The 23644-nt window shown below is 48.3% G+C and overlaps 1 protein-coding gene across 1 annotated transcript in view; it reads right to left on the bottom strand.

The window, feature by feature from the left end:
* Positions 1-3328: 3328 nt before the first annotated feature.
* Positions 3329-23644, bottom strand: part of LOC115121332 (LHFPL tetraspan subfamily member 3 protein-like) — a 62671-nt gene continuing 42355 nt past the window's right edge. The window contains exons 2-4 of the mRNA XM_029650392.2: positions 9771-10007; positions 4967-4992; positions 3329-4234 (exon numbers count right to left, since the gene is read on the bottom strand). Of these exons, the coding sequence (XP_029506252.1) occupies positions 4979-4992; positions 9771-10007 (251 nt within the window). The 3' untranslated portion in view covers positions 3329-4234; positions 4967-4978. The remainder of the gene's footprint in view (positions 4235-4966; positions 4993-9770; positions 10008-23644) is intronic.

A 23644-nucleotide genomic window follows, 5' to 3' on the forward strand; every position in this document is an offset into this window, starting at 1 on the left:
TACCAAGGGCCCAGTACTGGATGACTAGATACCAAGGGCCCAGTACTGGACAATGATAGAGGAAATTATATTTGAAATGATCAATTATGTATACATTATTGATTAGAACCATTTATTCTAAAACTATTATGAGTTCTTGGTTAAGCTGTTACTGAAAATGTAAGCAGAAACGAACTTCTCTACCTTGGGAAGTTTAAGGGGGAGAGGAAGATATAGCTTTTCAGACAAGATAAGAATGTTTGGGTTATGTTCCATTGGTGGGAGAAAAGTATATATTTTAGACAGATTGTAATGTCTGGTTTATGAGGGGAGTAGAAAGCATCTCCGGACCTAAACAAAAAACAACGGGGCTATCGTGGGAAACTGATGATGTCATGTTCAGTTTATAACCTGTGGAAAAATGTGTATGCTTCAGTACTCTCGGAATTAAACGCTCTTTAACCTGGCTTTTAAGACTGGTCTCAATCTACTTCATGCATAATTAATGAACTTACAACTCATTAAATGAATTAGAAATGAGTGCTAATTGGTATTGGCAATTAAAACATTAAAGGAATTTAGAATTCCTCTATCAGACAACTAGATACCAAGGGCCCAGTACTGGACGACTAGATACCAAGGGCCCAGTACTGGACGACTAGATACCAAGGGCCCAGTACTGGACGACTAGATACCAAGGGCCCAGTACTGGACGACTAGATACCAAGGGCCCAGTACTGGACGACTAGATACCAAGGGCCCAGTACTGGACGACTAGATAGCAAGGGCCCGGTACTGGACGACTAGATACCAAGGGCCCGGTACTGGACGACTAGATACCAAGGGCCCGGTACTGGACGACTAGATACCAAGGGCCCAGTACTGGACAACTAGATACCAAGGGCCCAGTACTGGACAACTAGATACCAAGGGCCCAGTACTGGACGACTAGATACCAAGGGCCCAGTACTGGACGACTAGATACCAAGGGCCCAGTACTGGACAACTTTTATTTAATACAGTCCATGGCCAGGATTCAAACCGATTGAACTTTAGTGTCAATGTGAAATAATAAAATAAAGGTCATCTCTGATTGAGAGGACATATGCAGAGTTCCCCGTGAAACTTGTCACCGCAAAAGCGCAAACATTGCCTTCAAAAGCGGCATTGTTGACAAAGAGTGATGGGATTGAATCCTGGCCTATAACAGAGGGACCACCAAACCAATGAGATAAAAACACAGGACACACACCGTTCTTCTAACGTGATAACCTTTATTAATCATACTCATATATTCTTCTTTATTTATTTCATTTGCGGTTACCGTTCTCTTCCTTATAGTTTCTTAATGTTTGGTATCTGTTTTGATATTTACATTAGTGGTACATATAGAGGAGACTGGGACAGGCCTTTCTCCAGTATTAACACTAAAGCTCACCACACCTCCTCCTCTTCCTCCTCCTAACTCACGATGGAGGTATTGAGAGAGAGAGAGAGAGAGAGAGAAATCGAGAAAGAGAGAGAGAGAGAAGAGAGAGAGAGAGAGAGAAAGAAAGAAAGAAAGAGAGAGAGAAAAAGAGAGAAATTGAGAGCAATCAGGAGAGAGAAAGAGAGAGAGAGAAGAGAGAGAAAGAAAGAGAGAGAAATCGAGAGAAATAAAGAAAGAAAGAAAGAAAGAGAGGAGAGAGAAATTGAGAGACAGGAAACTAAAATAGGGAGATATGTATTGTATGTACAGGAGACTCGGTATGAGACGAGGCCGGTGTGTTGGTACACTAAAAAGTTGCATTAAACACACACACAGTAACGTGTGGACAGACACATATCCCATACACACAATCATTCACACACACATTCACCCCTCAGCTACAAGATACAAAGGAGACGTGCAGTCACTCATTCACCCCCGTCACAGTGAAGAAGAATATACCATACCACAAACTACAAAATATTGAGACACAAGTTCATGAAGTGTAAATCGAGCTGAGCATACGCTTGCAATGGAGTTACAAAATGAATTCCTACATTAGTGCTTCTTTGATATTTTAGAATATACATGTTTAACACCCCAAACTTTGTAAAACTTCCATTTTTTTTTCTCTCTCCAGTGAATATCTATACACAGTAACCGTAGCAACTCACGTTAGACAACAGTGTTCTGGTAAAGAGGGTTATTGAGGAAGGGGGGGGATAAGGAGGATGTTTTGTTTGTAAGAGTTCACCCATTATGTTAAGACACCTAATATCACATGAGAATTAGGTGATTTCCTTCTTTTCATAAGTAAAACATAAACACATATTCAGGGAAATGACACGAATATACAGTATCTAGTGTTGCTTAATGTGTTAGCATTAGGGATTTATTACAAGGTCAATGTCTAAGGATGCAATGTATACATACATATACAGATATACAGCGCATTCAGGAAGTATTCAGGAAGTATTGACTTTTTCCACGTTTTGTTACGTACAACCTTATTCTAAAATGGATGAAATCATTTTTGTCCCTCATAAATCTACACACAATACCCCATAATGACATCACAATACCCCATAATGACATCACAATGCCCCATAATGACATAGCCAAAACAGGTTGTTGGAAAATTTTGCGAATTTATAAAAAATGAAAAATACACAACTGAAATATTACATTTACATAAGTATTCAGACCCTTTCCTCAGTACTTTGTTAAAGCACCTTTTGGCAGCGATTAAAGCCTCGAGTCTTCTTGGGTATGACGCTACAAGCTTGAAACACGTGTATTTGGGGAGTTTCTCCCATTTCTCTCTGCAGATCCTCTCAAGCTCTGTCAGGTTGGATGGGGAGTGTTGCTGCACAGCTATTTTCAGGTCTCTTTTCAGAGATGTTTGATTGGGTTCAAGTCTGGGCTCTGGCTGGGTCACTCAAGGACATACCAAACTTCTTCCATTTCAGAATGATGGAGGCCACTGTGTTCTTGGGGACCTTCAATGCTGTAGAAATTGTTTGGTACCCTTCCCCAGATCGGTGCCTCGACATAATCCTGTCTCAGAGCTCTGCGGACAATTCCTTCGACCTCATGGCTTGATTTTTGCTCTGACATGCACTGTCAACTGTGGGACCATATATAGACAGGTGTGTGCCTTTCCAAATATTGTCCAATCCATTGACTTTACCACAGGTGGACTCCAATCAAGTTGTAGAAACATCTCAAGGGTGATCAATGGAAACAGGATGAACCTGAGCTCAATGTCGAGTCTCATAGCAAAGGGTTGAATACTTACTGTTTTTGCTTTGTCATTATGGGGTATTGTGATGTCATTATGGGGTATTGTGATGTCATTATGGGGTATTGTGTGTAGATTGATGAGGGAAAAAGAACATGTAATCCATTTTAGCATAAGGCTGTAACGTAAACAAAATGTGGAAAGTCAAGGGGTCTGAATACTTTCCGAATGCACTGTACGCGTTCAAATGTGACTGTCTACATGAGTGTGATAGTGTGTCTGTGTGTGTGTGTGTCTCTGTGTGTGTGTCTGAGTGTGTGTGTGTGTGTGTGAGTGTGTCTGAGTTTTCTCTCACTACAATACGTGATTTCAAGAACAATACTTCAACCCAGTCTTCTTCATCCATATTCTTGCAGATAATCCATACGTCTCTGTCGATGATCGGCTGTGTGAAGATTGTCTTGTCTCTGCTGGGGTTCAGTGATAGTGGAATAGTGTGGAGGTAGAGAGACTGTAGGACTGTGAGCAGGGTCAATATAATAGAGATTTTTTCAATTGTACCTTTATTTAAACTAGGCAAGTCAGTTAAGAATAAATTCTTATTTTAAATGACAGCCTAGGAACAGTGGGTTAACTGCCTGTTCAGGGGCAGAATAGGACAGATTTGTACCTTGTCAGCTCGGGGGTTTGAACTTCCGGTTACTAGTCCAACACTCTAACCACTAGGCTACCCTGCCGCCCCAGGGGTAGATGTACATATCATTGGCAGATCCAGCATAGACTAGAAGGTGAGAAATAGAATACAGTACATGTGTGAATGAATGGGAGGCATCTGGCTACATAGCATTTCTCTCCCTCTCTCCACTCTGTTTCGCTCACTCATTGTCCACCTCTCTTTCTCTTTTACTCTCTTCTCCTCTCGATCTCTCTCTTCTCTCTCTCTCACAGCCATGGTGTGCCAATGTCGTCCTCTTCTGGGGGATGATGGGTAAAACTCTGGAGCGTGATGATGAAAGTTACACATACACACTAGGAAACGCAGACACCTGAGAGAGAGAGAGAAATAGGGGATTGGATAAAAAGACATAGAGACCAGAGAGAGACAGAGAGACAGAAAGAGAGAGACAGAGAGAAAGGGAGAGACAGAGACTGGAGAGAGAGAGAAAGGGAGGGTGAGAGAAAGAGAGAGACAGAGACCGGAGAGAGAGAGAGAGAGAGACCGGAGAGAGAGACAGAGACCGGAGAGAGAAAGGGAGGGTGAGAGAAAGAGAGAGACAGAGACCGGAGAGAGAGAGAGAGAGAGAGAGAGAGAGAGACAGAGACCGGAGAGAGAGGGTGAGAGAAAGAGAGACAGAGACCGGAGAGAGAGAGAGAGAGAGAGAGAGAGAGAGAGAGAGAGAGAGAGAGAGAGAGAGAGAGAGAGACCAGGGAGAAATGGAGAGAGGGGGGAAAAGGGGACATGCTAGGGGATATATGCTCTGACGATGAAAATGTACGACCCATTTACCATAATAGCACAGCGAGGACACGTACTACATTTCCAGGCCAATCCTGATATGACATTAAATAGGACATGACCATTTTACACTAAAGAGACGTACACTGAATAATTCACATCACAGACACATGTTTCAGCCACATCAGAGACACATGTTTCAGCCACATTAGCAGACACATGTTTCAGCCACATTAGCAGACACATGTTTCAGCCACATTAGTTTTGTTTGAATCGACCTGTTTTGTCAAGGAAGCCAGTTTGACTGTATTTCATCACTCACCTATGGGTTGTTTTAGGCATTCCCAGCTTCTATGTGAGAAGGAGAGGGACGGGGTGGGGAGATGGGGGGTGGGGGGGGGTGGGGAGATGGGGGGGTGGGCAGAGAGAGGGGGGGGTGGGGGTGGGCAGAGAGAGGGAGGGGGAGATGGGGGTGATGGGGGCAGGCAGAGAGGGGGGAGATGGGGCGGGCAGAGAGGGGAGGGTGGGGAGATGGGGGCGGGCAGAGAGAGGGAGGGGGTGGGGAGATGGGGGTGATGGGGGCAGGCAGAGAGAGGGGGAGATGGGGGCGGGCAGAGAGGGAGGGGGGGAGATGGGGGCGGGCAGAGGGGGAGATGGGGGCGGGCAGAGAGAGGGAGGGGGTGGGGAGATGGGGGCGGGCAGAGAGAGGGGGGTGGGGGGTGGGTGGGGAGATGGGGAGATGGGCAGAGAGAGGGAGGGGGGAGAGATGGGGGCGGGCAGAGAAAGGGAGGGGGTGGGGAGATGGGGGCGGGCAGAGAGAGATGGGGGGCGGGCAGAGAGAGGGAGGGGGTGGGGAGATGGGGGCGGGCAGAGGAGAGGTGGGGAGAGGGGGTGGGTGGGGGAGATGGGTGGGCAGAGATGGGGGGTGGGCAGATGGGGGCGGGCAGAGGGAGGGGGGGTGGGGAGATGGGGGTGGGCAGAGAGAGGGAGGGTGGGGAGATGGGGGCGGGCAGATGGGGGTGATGGGGGCAGGCAGAGAGGGAGATGGGGGCGGGCAGAGGAGAGGGTGGGGAGATGGGGGCGGGCAGAGAGGGGGGGTGGGGAGATGGGGGTGATGGGGGCAGGCAGAGAGGGGGGAGATGGGGGCGGGCAGAGAGATGGGGGCGGGCAGAGAGGGGGGAGATGGGGGCGGGCAGAGAGAGGGGGGGAGATGGGGGATGGGCAGAGAGAGATGGGGGGGTGGGGAGATGGGGGGGCAGAGAGAGGGAGGGGTGGGGAGATGGGGGCGGGCAGAGAGAGGGAGGGGGTGGGAGATGGGGGCGGGCAGAGAGGGAGATGGGGGCGGGCAGAGAGAGGGAGGGGGTGGGGAGATGGGGGCGGGCAGAGAGAGGGAGGGGGTGGGTGGGGAGATGGGGGTGGGCAGAGAGAGGGAGGGGGTGGGGAGATGGGGGCGGGCAGAGAGGGAGGGGGTGGGTGGGGAGATGGGGGTGGGCAGAGAGAGGGAGTGGGGAGATGGGGGCGGGCAGAGAAAGGGGGAGATGGGGGTGATGGGGGCAGGCAGAGAGGGGGCGGGCAGAGAGAGGGAGGGTGGGGAGATGGGGGCGGGCAGAGAGGGAGGGGGGGGGGAGATGGGGGTGATGGGGGGCAGGCAGAGAGAGGGAGATGGGGCGGGCAGAGAGAGGGAGGGGTGGGGAGATGGGGGCGGGCAGAGAGGGGAGATGGGGGGCGGGCAGAGAGAGGGGGGGTGGGAGGGGGGGGAGATGGGGTGGGTGGGGGAGAGAGGGAGGGGGGGTGGGGAGATGGGGGCGGGCAGAGAAAGGGGGTGGAGGGGGTGGGTGGGGAGATGGGGGCGGGCAGAGAGAGGGAGGGGGTGGGGAGATGGGGGCGGGCAGAGAGAGGGGGTGGGGAGATGGGGGGGGAGATGGGGGGGGAGGGCAGAGAGAGGGAGGGGGTGGGTGGGGAGATGGGGGTGGGCAGAGAGAGGGAGGGGGTGGGGAGATGGGGGCAGGGCAGAGAGAGGGAGGAGGTGGGTGGGGAGATGGGGGTGGGCAGAGAGAGGGGGGGGTGGGGAGATGGGGGCGGGCAGAGAAAGGGGAGATGGGGGTGATGGGGGCAGGCAGAGAGGGGGAGATGGGGGCGGGCAGAGAGAGGAGGGTGGGGAGATGGGGGCGGGCAGAGAGAGGGAGGGGGTGGGGAGATGGGGGTGGGCAGAGAGAGGGGGGGGTGGGGAGATGGGGGCGGGCAGAGAAAGGGGAGGGGTGGGGAGATGGGGGCGGGCAGAGAGAGGGGGTGAGGAGATGGGGGCGGGCAGAGAGAGGAGATAGGTTCATAGTTATTTGTTAATATTCCTGGTTTGTGTTGAATCATCAAAGACACAAAATGTGTAACAACCTATTCTATATTATGGGATGTGAAGTTCTATGTGTGTAGTACCAATGACAACCAGCAGGCGTGTCAGTTTGGACCAGTGCAGTCTTCTGGTATTCATGGTAGCGTGTGTTTTATGAGAGGTGGGTGGTTTTCATTGAGACAGGATTACAGTGAGCTGAGCAATCATCCATTTGTCATCCATTTTTCTCCATCCCTCCATTCAAAAGACCCCTGGCTGCAAGTTATGCATCTGCTGCAACATCTGTCTGTCTGTCTGTCTGACCTCCTCTCCATCTCTTCTTTTTTCTACCTTTGTCTTATCTACTATTTTTCTTTCTCTCCTCTTGTCTTTCTTTTTTTTCCAGGGGCAGAATGACAGATTTTGTACCTTGTCAGCTCGGGGGTTTGAACTCGCAACCTTCCGGTTACTAGTCCAACTCTCTAACCACTAGGCTACGCTGCCACCTCTCTCTCCTCTTATGTCATCCTTTTCCCCCCTCTCTCTGTTCTCTCTCTCTCTCTCTGTTCTCTCTCTCTCTGTTCTCTCTCTCTCTCTCTCTCCTCTTATGTCATCCCTTTTTCCCCTCTCTTGTTCTCTTATCTCTACCTCCCCTCTCTTGTTCTCTCCTCCCTGGACACCCTCTCTTGTTCACTCAATTCAATTCCACTAAAGGGCTTTATTGGCATGGGAAACACATGTTAACATTGTCAAAGCAAGTGAGGTAGATAATAAACAAAAGTTAAATAAACAACAAAACATGTACAGTAAACATTACACTCACAGACGTTACAACATTACAACATTACACTCAGACATTACAACATTACAACATACACTCACAGACATTACAACATTACAACATACACTCACAGACATTACAACATTACAACATTACACTCACAGACGTTACAACATTACAACATTACACTCACAGAGACGTTACAACATTACAACATTACACTCACAGACATTACAACATTACAACATTACAACTCACAGACATTACAACATTACAACTCACAGAGCGTTACAACATTACAACATTACACTCACAGACGTTACAACATTACAACATACACTCACAGACGTTACAACATTACAACATTACACTCACAGACGTTACAACATTACAACATTACACTCACAGACGTTACAACATTACAACATTACACTCACAGACGTTACAACATTACAACATTACACTCACAGACGTTACAACATTACAACATTACAACATTACAACATTACACTCACAGACGTTACAACATTACAACATTACACTCACAGACGTTACAACATTACAACATACACTCACAGACGTTACAACATTACAACATTACACTCACAGACGTTACAACATTACAACATTACACTCACAGACGTTACAACATTACAACATTACACTCACAGACGTTACAACATTACAACATTACACTCACAGACGTTCCAACATTACAACATTACAAATGTAATGTTACAACATTACTGTTGTCAGTGACATTGTCAACTCCGTACAAACTTGTCAACTCCGTCAGTGACTTGTCAACTGTTGTCAGTGACTTGTCAACTGTGTCAGTGACTTGTCAACTCAGTCAGTGACTTGTCAACTGTGTCAGTGACTTGTCAACTGTGTCAGTGACTTGTCAACTGTGTCAGTGACTTGTCAACTGTGTCAGTGACTTGTCAACTGTGTCAGTGACTTGTCCTCTGTGTCAGTGACTTGTCAACTGTGTCAGTGACTTGTCAACTCAGTCAGTGACTTGTCAACTGTGTCAGTGACTTGTCAACTGTGTCAGTGACTTGTCAACTGTGTCAGTGACTTGTCAACTGTGTCAGTGACTTGTCCTCTGTGTCAGTGACTTGTCCTCTGTGTCAGTGACTTGTCAACTGTGTCAGTGACTTGTCAACTCAGTCAGTGACTTGTCAACTGTGTCAGTGACTTGTCAACTGTGTCAGTGACTTGTCAACTGTGTCAGTGACTTGTCAACTGTGTCAGTGACTTGTCCTCTGTGTCAGTGACTTGTCAACTCAGTCAGTGACTTGTCAACTGTGTCAGTGACTTGTCAACTGTGTCAGTGACTTGTCAACTGTGTCAGTGACTTGTCAACTGTGTCAGTGACTTGTCCTCTGTGTCAGTGACTTGTCAACTGTGTCAGTGACTTGTCAACTCAGTCAGTGACTTGTCAACTGTGTCAGTGACTTGTCAACTGTGTCAGTGACTTGTCAACTGTGTCAGTGACTTGTCAACTCCGTCAGTGACTTGTCAACTCCGTCAGTGACTTGTCAACTGTGTCAGTGACTTGTCAACTCTAATGGCTCCTCGATCTTAACATTCAGCAGACAATTGAAGTATTTCACGGTTTAATGTTTTCAATCTGTGCTATGCTACTGGTCCTCACACGAGTGTGTGTGTGCCAAGGCTTTATTGGCATGGGAAGCATATGTTTACATTGCCAAAGCAAATGGAATAGACAATAAACAAAAGTGAACTGTGTGTGCTGTTGTGCTGTTCCACCTTTATCTGGCTGGTTACCTAACACTATCAATCAAGACCTTATCAAGATTATATATATATATATATATATATATATATATATATATATAGAGAGAGAGAGAGAGAGAGAGAGAGAGAGAGAGAGAGAGAGAGAGAGAGAGAGAGAGAGAGAGAGAGAGAGAGAGAGAGAGAGAGAGAAAAAAAAAAGCAAAAGTCTATACAGGTCCTAATGTGTCCTAATGGAATGCTCTCCAGTCTCACCCTTGCTCTCGGCCAGTAGTTCCTCGGTCATGAGTCCGTCCTGCCTGTTGCCCAGTACAAAAGCCAGGAAGGAGAGCATGAGGGCATTCAGAACCCCCATGATAGCCAGGATGTAAGCCCAGCGCATGGAGCACGCTCCCAGACTGTACTTGTCCGTCTGCTCCCCACACATCCTCCGCACCTCGTCACTGTCCCAGCCGTCAGGGTAGATTATACAGCCCATCACCAGACATACACCTGGAGGAAGGAGAGGAGGAGGAGGGAGAGGAGAGGAGGAAGAGTAGGGGTAGCGAGGGAAAGTAGTGGGATAAGGAAGGTATGGGAAAATAATAGAGAGAGAGAAAGATGTTATTTCAAGCTTTCTAACTCTTTGACCTTCCATCCATTTCCTTCCATATAGTCTCCTATAGTTTCCTATAGTCCTCTATAGTCTTCAATCACCTCCTATAGTCTTCTATCACCTCCTATAGTCTCCTATAGTCTTCTATCACCTCATATAGTCTCCTATAGTCTTCTATAGTCTTCCATCACTTCATATAGTCTCATATAGTCTTCTATCACCTCATATAGTCTCCTGTAGTCTGATATAGTCTCCTATAGTCTCCTATAGTCTCCTATAGTCTTCTATAGTCTTCTATAGTCTCCTATAGTCTCCTATAGTCTCCTATAGTCTTCAATCACCTTCTATAGTCTCCTATAGTCTTCTATAGTCTTCAATCACCTCCTATAGTCTTCTATAGTCTTCAATCACCTCCTATAGTCTCCTATAGTCTCCTATAGTCTTCTATAGTCTTCCATAGTCTTCCATCACCTCATATAGTCTCCTGTAGTCTCCTATAGTCTCCTATAGTCTTCCATCACCTCATGTAGTCTCCTGTAGTCTTCTATAGTCTCCTATAGTCTCCTATAGTCTTCCATCACCTCCTATAGTCTTCCATAGTCTCCTATAGTCTCATATAGTCTCCTATAGTCTCCTATAGTCTTCCATCACCTCCTATAGTCTCCTATAGTCTTCCATAGTCTTCCATCACCTCATATAGTCTCCTATAGTCTCCTATAGTCTCCTATAGTCTCCTATAGCCATCACCTCATGTAGTCTCCTGTAGTCTTCTATAGTCTCCTATAGTCTCCTATAGTCTTCCATCACCTCCTATAGTCTTCCATAGTCTTCTATAGTCTCCTATAGTCTCATATAGTCTCCTATAGTCTCCTATAGTCTTCCATCACCTCCTATAGTCTTCCATAGTCTTCCATAACACCCTATATTCTTCTATAGTCTCCTATAGTCTCCTATATTCTTCTATAGTCTCCTATATTCTTCTATAGTCTCCTATAGTCTTCTATAGTCTCCTATAGTCTTCAATCACCTATAGTCTCCTATAGTCTTCTATAGTCTTCCATCACCTCCTATAGTCATCTCCTGCTCTTAATGCACTCAACTATCAATCTACTCCCCACCCCCCCTTTCTCTCTCTCTCTCTCAATTAAATGCATTTCAAGGGGCTTTATTGGCATGGGAAACATATGTTAGCATTGCCAAAGCAAGTGAGGTAGATATTTTACGAAAGTGAAATAAAAACAAATGAACAGTAAACATTACACATACAGAAGTTCCAAAAGAATTAAGACATTTCAAATGTCATAGTATATATATATATATACAGTGTTGTAACGATGTACAAATGGTTAAAGTACAAAAGGAAAATAAATAAGCATAAATATGGTTTGTATTTACAATGGTGTTTGTTCTTCACTGGTTGCCCTTTTCTTGTGGCAACAGGTCACAAATCTTGCTGCTATGATGGCACACTGTGGAATTTCACCCAGTAGATATGGGAGTTTATCAATATCAGGTTTGTTTTTTAATTCTTTATGGATCTGTGTAATCTGAGGGAAATATGTGTCTCTAATATGGTCATACATTGGTCAGGAGGTTAGGAATTGCAGCTCAGTTTCCACCTCATTTTTTGGGCAGTGAGCACATAGCCTGTCTTCTCTTGAGAGTCATGTCTGCCTACGGCCTTTCTCAATAGCAAGGCTATGCTCACTGTCTGTACATAGTCAAAGCTTTCCTTCATTTTGGGTCAGTCACAGTGGTCAGGTATTCTGCCGCTGTGTACTCTCTGTTTAGGGCCAAATAGCATTCTAGTTTGGAAAGTATTAACAAAAAAACAGAGCAATGTGTCAAGTAATTATCTTTTTTTTTCTCATGATTTGGTTGGGTCTAGTTGTGCTGCTGTTCTGGGGCTCTGTGGGGTGTGTTTGTGTTTGTGAACAGAGCCCCAGGACCAGCTTGCTTAGGGGACTCTTCTCCAGGTTCATCTCTCTGTAGGTGATGGCTTTGTTGTGGAAGGTTTGGGAATCACTTCCTTCTAGGTGGTTGTAGAATTGAATGGCACTTTTTGGGATTTTGATCATTAGTGGGTATCGGCCTAATTCTGCTCTGCATGCATTATTTGGTGTTCTACGTTGTACACAGAGGATATTCTTGCAGAATTCTGCATGCAGAGTCTCAATTTGGTGTTTGTCCCATTTTGTGAATTCTTGGTTGGTGAGCGGTCTGTCTCTCTCTCTCTCTCTCAATTCAATTCAATTCAAGGGCTTTATTGGCATGGGAAACATGTGTTAACATTGCCAAAGCAAGTGAGGTAGATAATATATAGAGTGAATATATAAAGTGAAATAAACAATAAAAATTAACAGTAAATATTACACATACAGAAGTTTCAAAACAATAAAGACATTACATATGTCATATTATATATATATACAGTGTTTTAAAAATGTACAAATGGTAAAGGACACAAGATCAAATCTCTCTCTCTCTCTGTCTCTCTGTGAACATTGTGTTCACTGAGGAAATGTAAGAGTCTGCAGTTAATGATAATGCAGAGGATTTTCCCAAGGTTGTTGCTGATGCATATCCCACACATATCCACTTTGTGAATTAGGGTGATCAGTCATTGGTTCCAAATATTGGGGAAGATGCCAGAGCTAAGGATGATGTTAAAGAGTTTAAGCCAATCAGAATTGGCTGGTCTGTATATTTAGGATACCATCAACACCACAGGCCTTTTTGGGTTGGAGGTTTTGTATTTTGTCCTTGGAGTTCACTCACTTTAATTTGAGAATCCAGTGGTTTCTGGTAGTTTTTGAAAGTGTTCCAATAATCCCAGAAGTGGTTAGAGTCTATGGATTCTTCAATTACATTGAGCTGATTTTCTCTCTCTGTCTCTCTGTCTCTGTCTCTGTCTCTCTGTCTCTGTCTCTGTCTCTGTCTCTGTCTCTGTCTCTCTCTGTCTCTCTCTCTCGTTTACTAACCCCTGCTCCTGGCAACAATCATTACCCACACCTGATCCTCATCATTACACACACCTGGTCCTCATCATTACACACATGGTCCTCATCATTACACACACCTGGTCCTCATCATTACACACACCTGGTCCTCAATATTACCCACACCTGGTCCTCTTCATTACACACACCTGGTCCTCTTCATTACACACACCTGGTCCTCAATATTACCCACACCTGGTCCTCTTCATTACACACACCTGGTCCTCTTCATTACACACACCTGGTCCTCTTCATTACACACACCTGGTCCTCATCATTACACACACATGGTCCTCATCATTACACACACCTGAACATCATTAATTCCTTGATTACTCTCCCTTCATTTCAGTAGCCATCAGTCACTAGGTAGTATTGCTTTTGATTCACGTTCTGTACTCTTCTCATGTTTTGTTAATCTGCATTTATCGTTATGAAACTGACCTTCTACACCTGCTTCCTGACTCCCGGTGTAAACGTAGCTTGCAAGAAAATAGCAGAGAAAACAACTACAAACAACATCAGAGGCAGCAGAAACAACAAGGCTAAAAAGATACGCCAGAAGCTAAGAGTAACAGGAGGTTGATGGTAGGAAATCATTCTTCCAAGGCCCTGTAGTCTATCTTCTATCTTCTATGATGGACAGTGAAGTGACAGTTAGGGCTGAGCCAGCATGTTAGTGTCTTGTTTTGCTACATGAGTTCTTATTCATAGCCCCCTCTCTACAACTCCGCACACATACACACACAAACACACAAACACAGAGCTTTGACTTTGGCTGTTGCCCCTTTGCCTCTCCCTCTTCAATATTTAGTAGCTGCTTCTCAATCGCAGTTTGGTTTCCGCCTAGGGTGAAGAATTTTCCTCATCTTCAATTTGAATGAGGTTCTTCTCCGAGGGGTGTGTGTGTGTGTATGTGTGTGCGAGGTGACTCTGCGGCAGTAGAATAAGGAGGTGAAATTACCCAGAAAGCATTTCTACATGAATAATAGAACACGTTCCTCCACTTCCTCACCCCCAAAACTTTTGTCACAACTTCTTTCACATCCCCTGACACTGTTCGTGTATTAATGTCTTTATGATATAGTGTGAATGGGGATGTGTATTAATGTCTTCTCTCCTTTCCATCCTCTCCTTCCCCTCCTCTCCTTCCCCTCCTCTCCTTCATCTTCTCCTTCCCCTCCTCTCCTTCCCTTCCTTTCCCCTCCCCTCTCCTTCCCTTTCCCTCTCCTTCCCCTCCTCTCCTTCCCTTCCCCTCCCCTCTCCTTCCCCTCCTCTCCTTCCCTTTCCCTCCCCTCTCCTTCCCCTCCTCTCCTTCCCTTTCCCTCCCCTCTCCTTCCTCTCCTCTCCTTCCCATCCTCTCCTTCCCTTTCCCTCTCCTCTCCTTCCCCTCCTCTCCTTCCCATCCTCTCCTTCCCCTCCTCTCCTTCCCATCCTCTCCTTCCCTTTCCCTCCCCTCTCCTTCCTCTCCTCTCCTTCCCTTTCCCTCTCCTCTCCTTCCCCTCCTCTCCTTCCCATCCTCTCCTTCCCATCCTCTCCTTCCCTTTCCCTCCCCTCTCCTTCCCATCCTCTCCTTCCCTTTCCCTCCCCTCTCCATCCTCTCCTTCCCTTCCTCTCCCCTCCTTCCCTTTCCCTCCCCTCTCCTTCCCTTCCCCTCCCCACTCCTTCCCCTTCCCCTCTCCTTCCCCTCCTCTCCTTCCCTTTCCCTCTCCTTCCCTTTCCCTCCCCTCTCCTTCCCCTCCTCTCCTTCGCATCCTCTCCTTCCCCTCCCCTCTCCTTCCCATCCTCTCCTTCCCCTCCTCTCCTTCCCTTTCCCTCCCCTCTCCTTCCCCTCCTCTCCTCTCCTTCCCCTCCTCTCCTTCCCTTCCCCTCCCCTCTCCTTCCCCTCCTCCCCTTCCTCTCACAATGGTTGTGGTTCTACAGAAGAGGGAAAGGAGCTACTGAACTACCCAGCTACCCAGGGGGGTGCACACACACACACACACACTGCGGCTTGTTACAGTAATGTTGCGGTCTTTAATATTCCTGAAAGACATCAGGAGGAGGGAGAGAGAGAAGATAGCGACAGACAAAGATAGAGAGGAAGGAGAGAGAGAGAGCAGAGAGAGGGAGAGAGAAGATAGCGACAGACAAAGATAGAAAGGAAGGAGAGAGCATAGAGAGAGAAGATGGCGATAGACAGACATAGAGAGGAAGGAGAGAGAGAAGAAGATAGCGAGAGATGGAGAGGAAGGAGAAGAGAGAGACAGAGCAGAGCTATATGCTACTGCAGAGCTACAGTCTAACTGCATACCAAACATAATAAAACAACAGAAGAGAGATTCTCTTTGTTTCATCCTCTCTTCTCCTCTCCTCCCAGTACCTCTGGCTCTAACCAGTCAAAACACATCTACACACAGTTTCAGAGGTCAATAAGAGAGTTCTGGTGTATCTATCTACTGCATCAGATGGATGGAAGGAGAGAGTTCTGGTGTATCTATCTACTGCATCAGATGGGTGGAAGGAGAGAGTTCTGGTGTATCTATCTACTGCATCAGATGGGTGGAAGGAGAGAGTTCTGGTGTATCTATCTACTGCATCAGATGGGTGGAAGGATGGAAGAGAGAGTTCTGGTGTATCTATCTACTGCATCAGATGGATGGAAGGAGAGAGTTCTGGTGTATCTATCTACTGCATCAGATGGATGGAAGGAGAGAGTTCTGGTGTATCTATCTACTGCATCAGATGGATGGAAGGAGAGAGTTCTGGTGTATCTATCTACTGCATCAGATGGGTGGAAGGAGAGAGTTCTGGTGTATCTATCTACTGCATCAGATGGATGGAAGGAGAGCGTTCTGGTGTATCTATCTACTGCATCAGATGGATGGAAGGAGAGAGTGCTGAACAATATCTATCGCTCACCTACCAAGAATTCACAAAATGGGACAAACACCAAATTGAGATTTTGCAAGCAGAATTCTGCTAAAATGTCCTCTGTGTACCATGTAAAACACCAAATAATGTATTCAGAGCAGAAATAGGCTGATACCCACTAATGATCAAAATCCCAAAAAGTGCCATTCAATTCTACAACCACCTAGAAGGAAGTGATTCCCAAACCTTCCATAACAAAGCCATCACCTACAGAGAGATGAACCTAGAGAAGAGTCCCCTAAGCAAGCTGGTCCTGTGGCTCTGTTCACAAACACAAACAGAACCAACAGAGCCCCAGGACAGCAACACAATTAGACCCAACCAAATCATGAGCAATCAAAAATACAATTACTTGACACATTGGAAAGAATTAACAAAAAAACAGAGCAAACTAGAATGCTATTTGGCCCTAAACAGAGTACACAGTGGCAGAATACCTGACCACTGTGACAGACCCAAAATTAAGGAACGCTTTGACTATGTACAGACTCAGTGAGCATAGCCTTGCTATTGAGAGAGGCCACCGTAGGCAGACATGGCTCTCAAGAGAAGACCGGCTCAAACACTGCCAACAAAATGAGGTGGAAACTGAGCTGCACTTCCTAACCTCCTGCCCAATGTTTGACCATATTAGAGACACATATTTCCCTCAGTTTATACAGACCCACAAAGAATTTGAAAACAAACCCAATTTTGTTAAACTTCCATATCTAGAAAAGGGCAACCAGTGAAGAACTAACACCATTGTGAATACAACCCATATTTATGTTTATCGTACCACCTGACGAAGGCCATGCAGCCCAAATATGTCAGAGTTTTAAAACTTTGTTTCTATTGAACATGCCATACAAATAAAGGCATTTTTAATTAATCCTCCTTTATTTTTGATAACCATATTTATGTTGATTTATTTTCCCTTTTGTACTTTAGTTATTGGCACATCGTTACAACCCTGTATATATAGACGTAATATGACATTTTATTTTTTTGGAACATTTATTTATTTACGTTTAACTGTGGATACAGGGACCTTGGGATTCTTCGGAAAACTGGAATTGGAAAGCCAAACTCTGTTGACTAAAAATATCTTGTATAATTGTGGTGTCAAATGGGAAGAAGGGAGGAGGACCATAGTAGGGATCTCTGATTGATGGGAAAAGTGACAGAGCGGGATGGAGAGAGAGAGAAGGATGGAGAGAGAGAGGGAGGGATGGAGAGAGAGAGAGAGGGATGGAGAGAGAGAATGGGATGGAGAGAGGGATGAGATAGAGAATGGGATGGAGAGAGAAAGAGAGGGATGGAGAGAGAGAAAGAGAAGTATGGAGAGAGAGGGATGGAGAGAGAGAAAGAGAGGGATGGAGAGAGAGAAAGAGAGGGATGGAGAGAGAGAGAGATGGAGAGAGAGAGAAAGAGGGGTGGAGAGAGAGAGAGAGAGGGGTGGAGAGAGAGAGAGGGGGGGATGGAGAGAGAGAAAGAGAGGGATGGAGAGGGAGAGAGGGAGGGAGAGAGAGGGATGGAGAGAGAGAGAGAGAGGGATGGAGAGAGAGAAAGAGAGGGATGGAGAGAGAGAAAGAGAGGGATGGAGAGAGAGAAAGAGAGGGATGGAGAGAGAGAGGAGAGAGGGGGATGGAGAGAGAGAAAGGGGGGATGGAGAGAGAAAGAGAGGGATGGAGAGAGAGGGGGATGGAGAGAGAGAGAGGGATGGAGAGAGAGAGAAAGAGAGGAATGGAGAGAGAGAGAGAGAGCGGGATGGAGAGAGAGAAAGAGAGGGATGGAGAGAGAAAGTGAGGGATGGAGAGAGAGAAAAAGAAGGATGGAGAGAGAGAGAGAGGGGGGGGATGGAGAGAGAGAGAGAGAAGGATAGAGAGAGAGAGAGAGAGAGAGAGGGATGGGAAGGGAGGCCAACCAGAGATGGAGGGATGTTTGAAAGCAAGACAACAGATGGGGAGTTGTTTGTCATGTTGTTTCATGTTGTCTAAAGGGACGAATCCTTTTAAAACATGCAGTGTCATTCAGAGAGGAGAGGACAGTGTCATTCAGAGAGGACAGTGTCATTCAGAGAGGAGAGGACAGTGTCATTCAGAGAGGACAGTGTCATTCGGAGAGGACAGTGTCATTCAGTGAGGACAGTGTCATTCAGAGAGGACAGTGTCATTCAGAGAGGACAGTGTCATTCAGAGAGGACAGTGTCATTCAGAGAGGAGAGGACAGTGTCATTCAGAGAGGACAGTGTCATTCAGAGAGGACAGTGTCATTCAGAGAGGACAGTGTCATTCAGAGAGGACAGTGTCATTCAGTGAGGACAGTGTCATTCAGAGAGGAGAGGACAGTGTCATTCAGAGAGGACAGTGTCATTCAGAGAGGAGAGGACAGTGTCATTCAGAGAGGACAGTGTCATTCAGAGAGGACAGTGTCATTCAGAGAGGAGAGGACAGTGTCATTCAGAGGGGACAGTGTCATTCAGAGAGGAGAGGACAGTACCCAGTGGGCAACACGTGACTTGGACTGAAAGCACCAAGGGTCTCAGATATTAATGGAATTCCTTAGTGGTCCACACACAGCGATAGAAGTCAGTCCATTGCTCAAGAGTGTCACATCGCAGGCAGCACAACATGGAGAGCAGAGGTTTATCTTGTTAATGTAAATCGTATGTTTGCATTTCCACTCTGTGTCTGTCAGGTGTTCCATGTCTGTGATAGAGGCGTGGTTGCATGTCTGTGATAGAGGCGTGGTTGCATGTCTGTGATAGAGGCGTGGTTGCATGTCTGTGATAGAGGCGTGGTTGCATGTCTGTGATAGAGGCGTGGTTGCATGTCTGTGATAGAGGCGTGGTTGCATGTCTGTGATAGAGGTGTGGTTGCATGTCTGTGATAGAGGCGTGGTTGCATGTCTGTGATAGAGGCGTGGTTGCATGTCTGTGATAGAGGCGTGGTTGCATGTCTGTGATAGAGGCGTGGTTGCATGTCTGTGATAGAGGCGTGGTTGCATGTCTGTGATAGAGGCGTGGTTGCATGTCTGTGATAGAGGCGTGGTTGCATGTCTGTGTAAGTGTGTTTGTTTTAGTATTAGAGCATGGATGATTATATTATAGGTCTCGGTGAGATGGGGTGTGTGCAGTATGCCTGAGGGTGCAGTATACCTGAGGGTGCAGTATGCCTGGATATGCAGTATGCCTGAGGGTACAGTATGCCTGAGGGTGCAGTATGCCTGAGGGTGCAGTATGCCTGGGTATGCAGTATACTTGGGGGTGCAGTATGCCTGAGGGTGCAGTATGCCTGGGAATGCAGTATGCTTGAGGGTGCAGTATGCCTGGGTATGCAGTATGCCTGAGGGTGCAGTATGCCTGGGTATGCAGTATGCCTGAGGGTGCAGTATGCCTGAGGGTGCAGTATGCCTGGCAATGCAGTATGCCTGAGGGTATAGAATGCCTGAGTATGCAGTATGCCTGAGGTTGCAGTATACCTGAGGGTGCAGTATGCCTGAGGGTGCAGTATACCTGAGGGTGCAGTATGCCTGAGGGTATAGAATGCCTGAGTATGCAGTGTGCCTGAGGTTGCAGTATACCTGAGGGTGCAGTATGGCTGAGTGTGCAGTATGCCTGAGTGTGCAGTATGCCTGAGTGTGCAGTATGCCTGAGTGTGTAGTATGCCTGAGTGTGCAGTATGCCTGTGAGGGTGAGTGCCTATGTACATGTGTATTAGTCGTGAGTGTGTGCATGCATGTCTGTGTGTGCAATCACTGTGCATGCTTGTGCATATGAGTGCCTGCACGCTCACATTTGTATGTCTGTATGACTGGTCGCATGCATATGTTTGCGTGTGTGTGTGTTCATGTCTGCATCTATGTGTGTAAGCATCTCTCTCTCTCTCTGCATGCTGGGAGTGTTTGGTGCATGCTGGGAATTGTATGAGTGAGTGCAAGTGAGAGTTAGAAATCTTGGTTTTTCTTTTACGTTTCCTTTTCTTGGTGCTATCTTTTATTTTCTTCCTCTGCGCGATTAAGGTTATAATTATTTGGTTGATGTAGTATAACTAAGTATATTGCTTTTCGTGTCGAAATTACCCTGGGTTTGGCGGGGATGGCGACCCACATGGGGATGCCGTCCCTGTCACTTCGGCATGGCTTTAGGTGTGTTACTGAAGCTACTGTCACCTCGGAGGAGTTTCTGGTCGCCGTAGGAGAGAAGGTAGGACATGAAAATGTTGCTTATGCATCCCGGATGAATAAAGCGGTGGTGTTTTTTCTTAAAGACGAGAGATGGGTGGATCGGATGGTTGAGCATGGCGTACTTCTTAAAGACGAGAGTCTGGTTGATCGGATGGTTGAGCATGGTGTACTTCTTAAAGAAGAGAGTCTGGTGGATCGGATGGTTGAGCATGGCGTACTTCTTATAGGAATGTTTATTCAAGTTACGCAATGTACCGCCGTTTATTCCCAATGAGCTATTGGAGCGCAAGTTATTGCGGTTTGGGAAGTTTGCAAGTTAAATTAAGATTGTCCCGTTGGGTTGCAAACACCCGGTGTTGAAACAGGTTATGTCGTTTCGGCGACAGGTGTTTATGTTCTTGGACTCACCACACTTTACAGTTATTGTTTTTAAAGTCACGTATGACAATAGACTGTACATGGCTTATGCTAGTACGGGTAGTCAACGGTGTTTTGAGTGTGATGATGTTGGCCATAAGCGACATGCTTGCCCGAAAAGGTAGAGGGAGGGGGGGGGGGGCAGGTGGTCCTCGTAACGCCTGGGCCCACTGATGTAGGGAGAGGTGGGCCTCGTAACGCCTGGGGCCACTGATGTAGGGAGAGATGGGCCTCGTAACGCCTGGGCCCACTGATGTAGGGAGAGATGGGCCTCGTAACGCCTGGGCCCACTGATGTAGGGAGAGGTGGGCCTCGTAACGCCTGGGCCCACTGATGTAGGGAGAGGTGGGCCTCGTAACGCCTGAACCCACTGATGTAGGGAGAGGTGGGCCTCGTAACGCCTGGGCCCACTGATGTAGGGAGAGATGGGCCTCGTAACGCCTGGGCCCACTGATGTAGGGAGAGATGGGCCTCGTAACGCCTGGGCCCACTGATGTAGGGAGAGGTGGGCCTCGTAACGCCTGGGCCCACTGATGTAGGGAGAGGTGGGCCTCGTAACGCCTGGGCCCACTGATGTAGGGAGAGGTGGGCCTCGTAACGCCTGGGCCCACTGATGTAGGGAGAGGTGGGCCTCGTAACGCCTGGGGCCACTGATGTAGGGAGAGGTGGGCCTCGTAACGCCTGGGGCCACTGATGTAGGGAGAGATGGGCCTCGTAACGCCTGGGCCCACTGATGTAGGGAGAGATGGGCCTCAGAACGCCTGGGCCCACTGATGTAGGGAGAGGTGGGCCTCGTAACGCCTGGGCCCACTGATGTAGGGAGAGGTGGGCCTCGTAACGCCTGGGCCCACTGATGTAGGAGAGATGGGCCTCGTAACGCCTGGGCCCACTGATGTAGGGAGAGGTGGGCCTCGTAACGCCTGGGCCCACTGATGTAGGGAGAGGTGGGCCTCGTAATGCCTGGGCCCACTGATGTAGGGAGAGGTGGGCCTCGTAACGCCTGGGCCCACTGATGTAGGGAAAGGTGGGCCTCGTAACGCCTGGGCCCACTGATGTAGGGAGAGGTGGGCCTCGTAACGCCTGGGCCCACTGATGTAGGGAGAGGTGGGCCTCGTAACGCCTGGGCCCACTGATGTAGGGAGAGGTGGGCCTCGTAACGCCTGGGCCCACTGATGTAGGGAGAGGTGGGCCTCGTAACGCCTGAACCCACTGATGTAGGGAGAGGTGGGCCTCGTAACGCCTGGGCCCACTGATGTAGGGAGAGGTGGGCCTCGTAACGCCTGGGGCCACTGATGTAGGGAGAGGTGGGCCTCGTAACGCCTGGGCCCACTGATGTAGGGAGAGGTGGGCCTCGTAACGCCTGGGCCCACTGATGTAGGGAGAGGTGGGCCTCGTAACGCCTGGGCCCACTGATGTAGGGAGAGGTGGGCCTCGTAACGCCTGGGCCCACTGATGCAGCAGAAGTGGGCCTCGTACGCCTGGGCTTGATGTCTAGGGAGAGGTGATGCCTCACTACGCCTGGGCCCACTGATGTACAGGAGGTGGGCCTCGTAGGCCTGGGCCCACTGATGTAGTGGAGGTGGGCCTCACCTGGGCCCACTGATGTAATGGGCCTCGTACAGGCCTGGGCCCACTGATGTGGAGCTGGGCCTCAGGTGGTGGAGGGAGATGCCCACTACGCCTGGGCCCACTGATGGGTTCAGGTGGAGCTAGTCTCAGGTAGTGGAGGATGGGCCTCACGCCTGAACCCACTGATGTAGGGAGGAGGGGGCCTCAGGTGGAGCCTGGGCCCACTGATGTGGAGGAGGGCCTCGTGCCCACTGGGCCCACTGATGTAATGGGCCTCGTACAGGACTGATGGGGAGAGAGGTGGGCGCTAGTCTCCCAGGTAGGGAGGAGATGCCTCGTAACACTACGCAGGAGAATGGGGTTACAGGAGGGGGGGTTCAGGTGGCGCTAGTCTCTCAGGTAGTGGAGGAGATGCCCACTACGAGTAATGGGGTACAGGAGGGGGTTCAGGTGGAGCTAGTCTCTCAGGTAGTGGAGGAGATGCCCACTACGAGTAATGGGGTACAGGAGGGGGTTCAGGTGGAGCTAGTCTCTCAGGTAGTGGAGGAGATGCCCACTACGAGTAATGGGGTACAGGAGGGGTTCAGGTGGAGCTAGTCTCTCAGGTAGTGGAGGAGATGCCCACTACGAGTAATGGGGTACAGGAGGGGTTCAGGTGGAGCTAGTCTCTCAGGTAGTGGAGGAGATGCCCACTCACGGTAATGGGGTACAGGAGGGGGTTCAGGTGGAGCTAGTCTCTCAGGTAGTGGAGGAGATGCCCACTACGAGTAATGGGGTACAGGAGGGGGTTCAGGTGGAGCTAGTCTCTCAGGTAGTGGAGGAGATGCCCACTACGAGTAATGGGGTACAGGAGGGGTTCAGGTGGAGCTAGTCTCTCAGGTAGTGGAGGAGATGCCCACTACGAGTAATGGGGTACAGGAGGGGTTCAGGTGGAGCTAGTCTCTCAGGTAGTGGAGGAGATGCCCACTACGAGTAATGGGGTACAGGAGGGGTTCAGGTGGAGCTAGTCTCTCAGGTAGTGGAGGAGATGCCCACTACGAGTAATGGGGTACAGGAGGGGGTTCAGGTGGAGCTAGTCTCTCAGGTAGTGGAGGAGATGCCCACTACGAGTAATGGGGTACAGGAGGGGGTTCAGGTGGAGCTAGTCTCTCAGGTAGTGGAGGAGATGCCCACTATGAGTAATGGGGTACAGGAGGGGGTTCAGGTGGGGCTAGTCTCCCAGGTAGTGGAGGAGATGCCCACTATGAGTAATGGGGTACAGGAGGGGGTTCAGGTGGGGCTAGTCTCCCAGGTAGTGGAGGAGATGCCCAGTATGAGTGATGGGGTGCAAGTGGAGAGTGTTGAGAGGAATGTGGTAGAGGGCTGTCAGGGGTCTGTGGCCTCAGCTGAGGAGGATCGGGAGAAGGATATGGATATCTCTACTGATAAGATAGCAGCTGGTGACGACTCAATTTACGATCTAGAGGAGG

This window comes from Oncorhynchus nerka, linkage group LG9a (genome assembly GCF_034236695.1).
Source record: "Oncorhynchus nerka isolate Pitt River linkage group LG9a, Oner_Uvic_2.0, whole genome shotgun sequence".
Classification (NCBI taxonomy): domain Eukaryota; kingdom Metazoa; phylum Chordata; class Actinopteri; order Salmoniformes; family Salmonidae; genus Oncorhynchus; species Oncorhynchus nerka.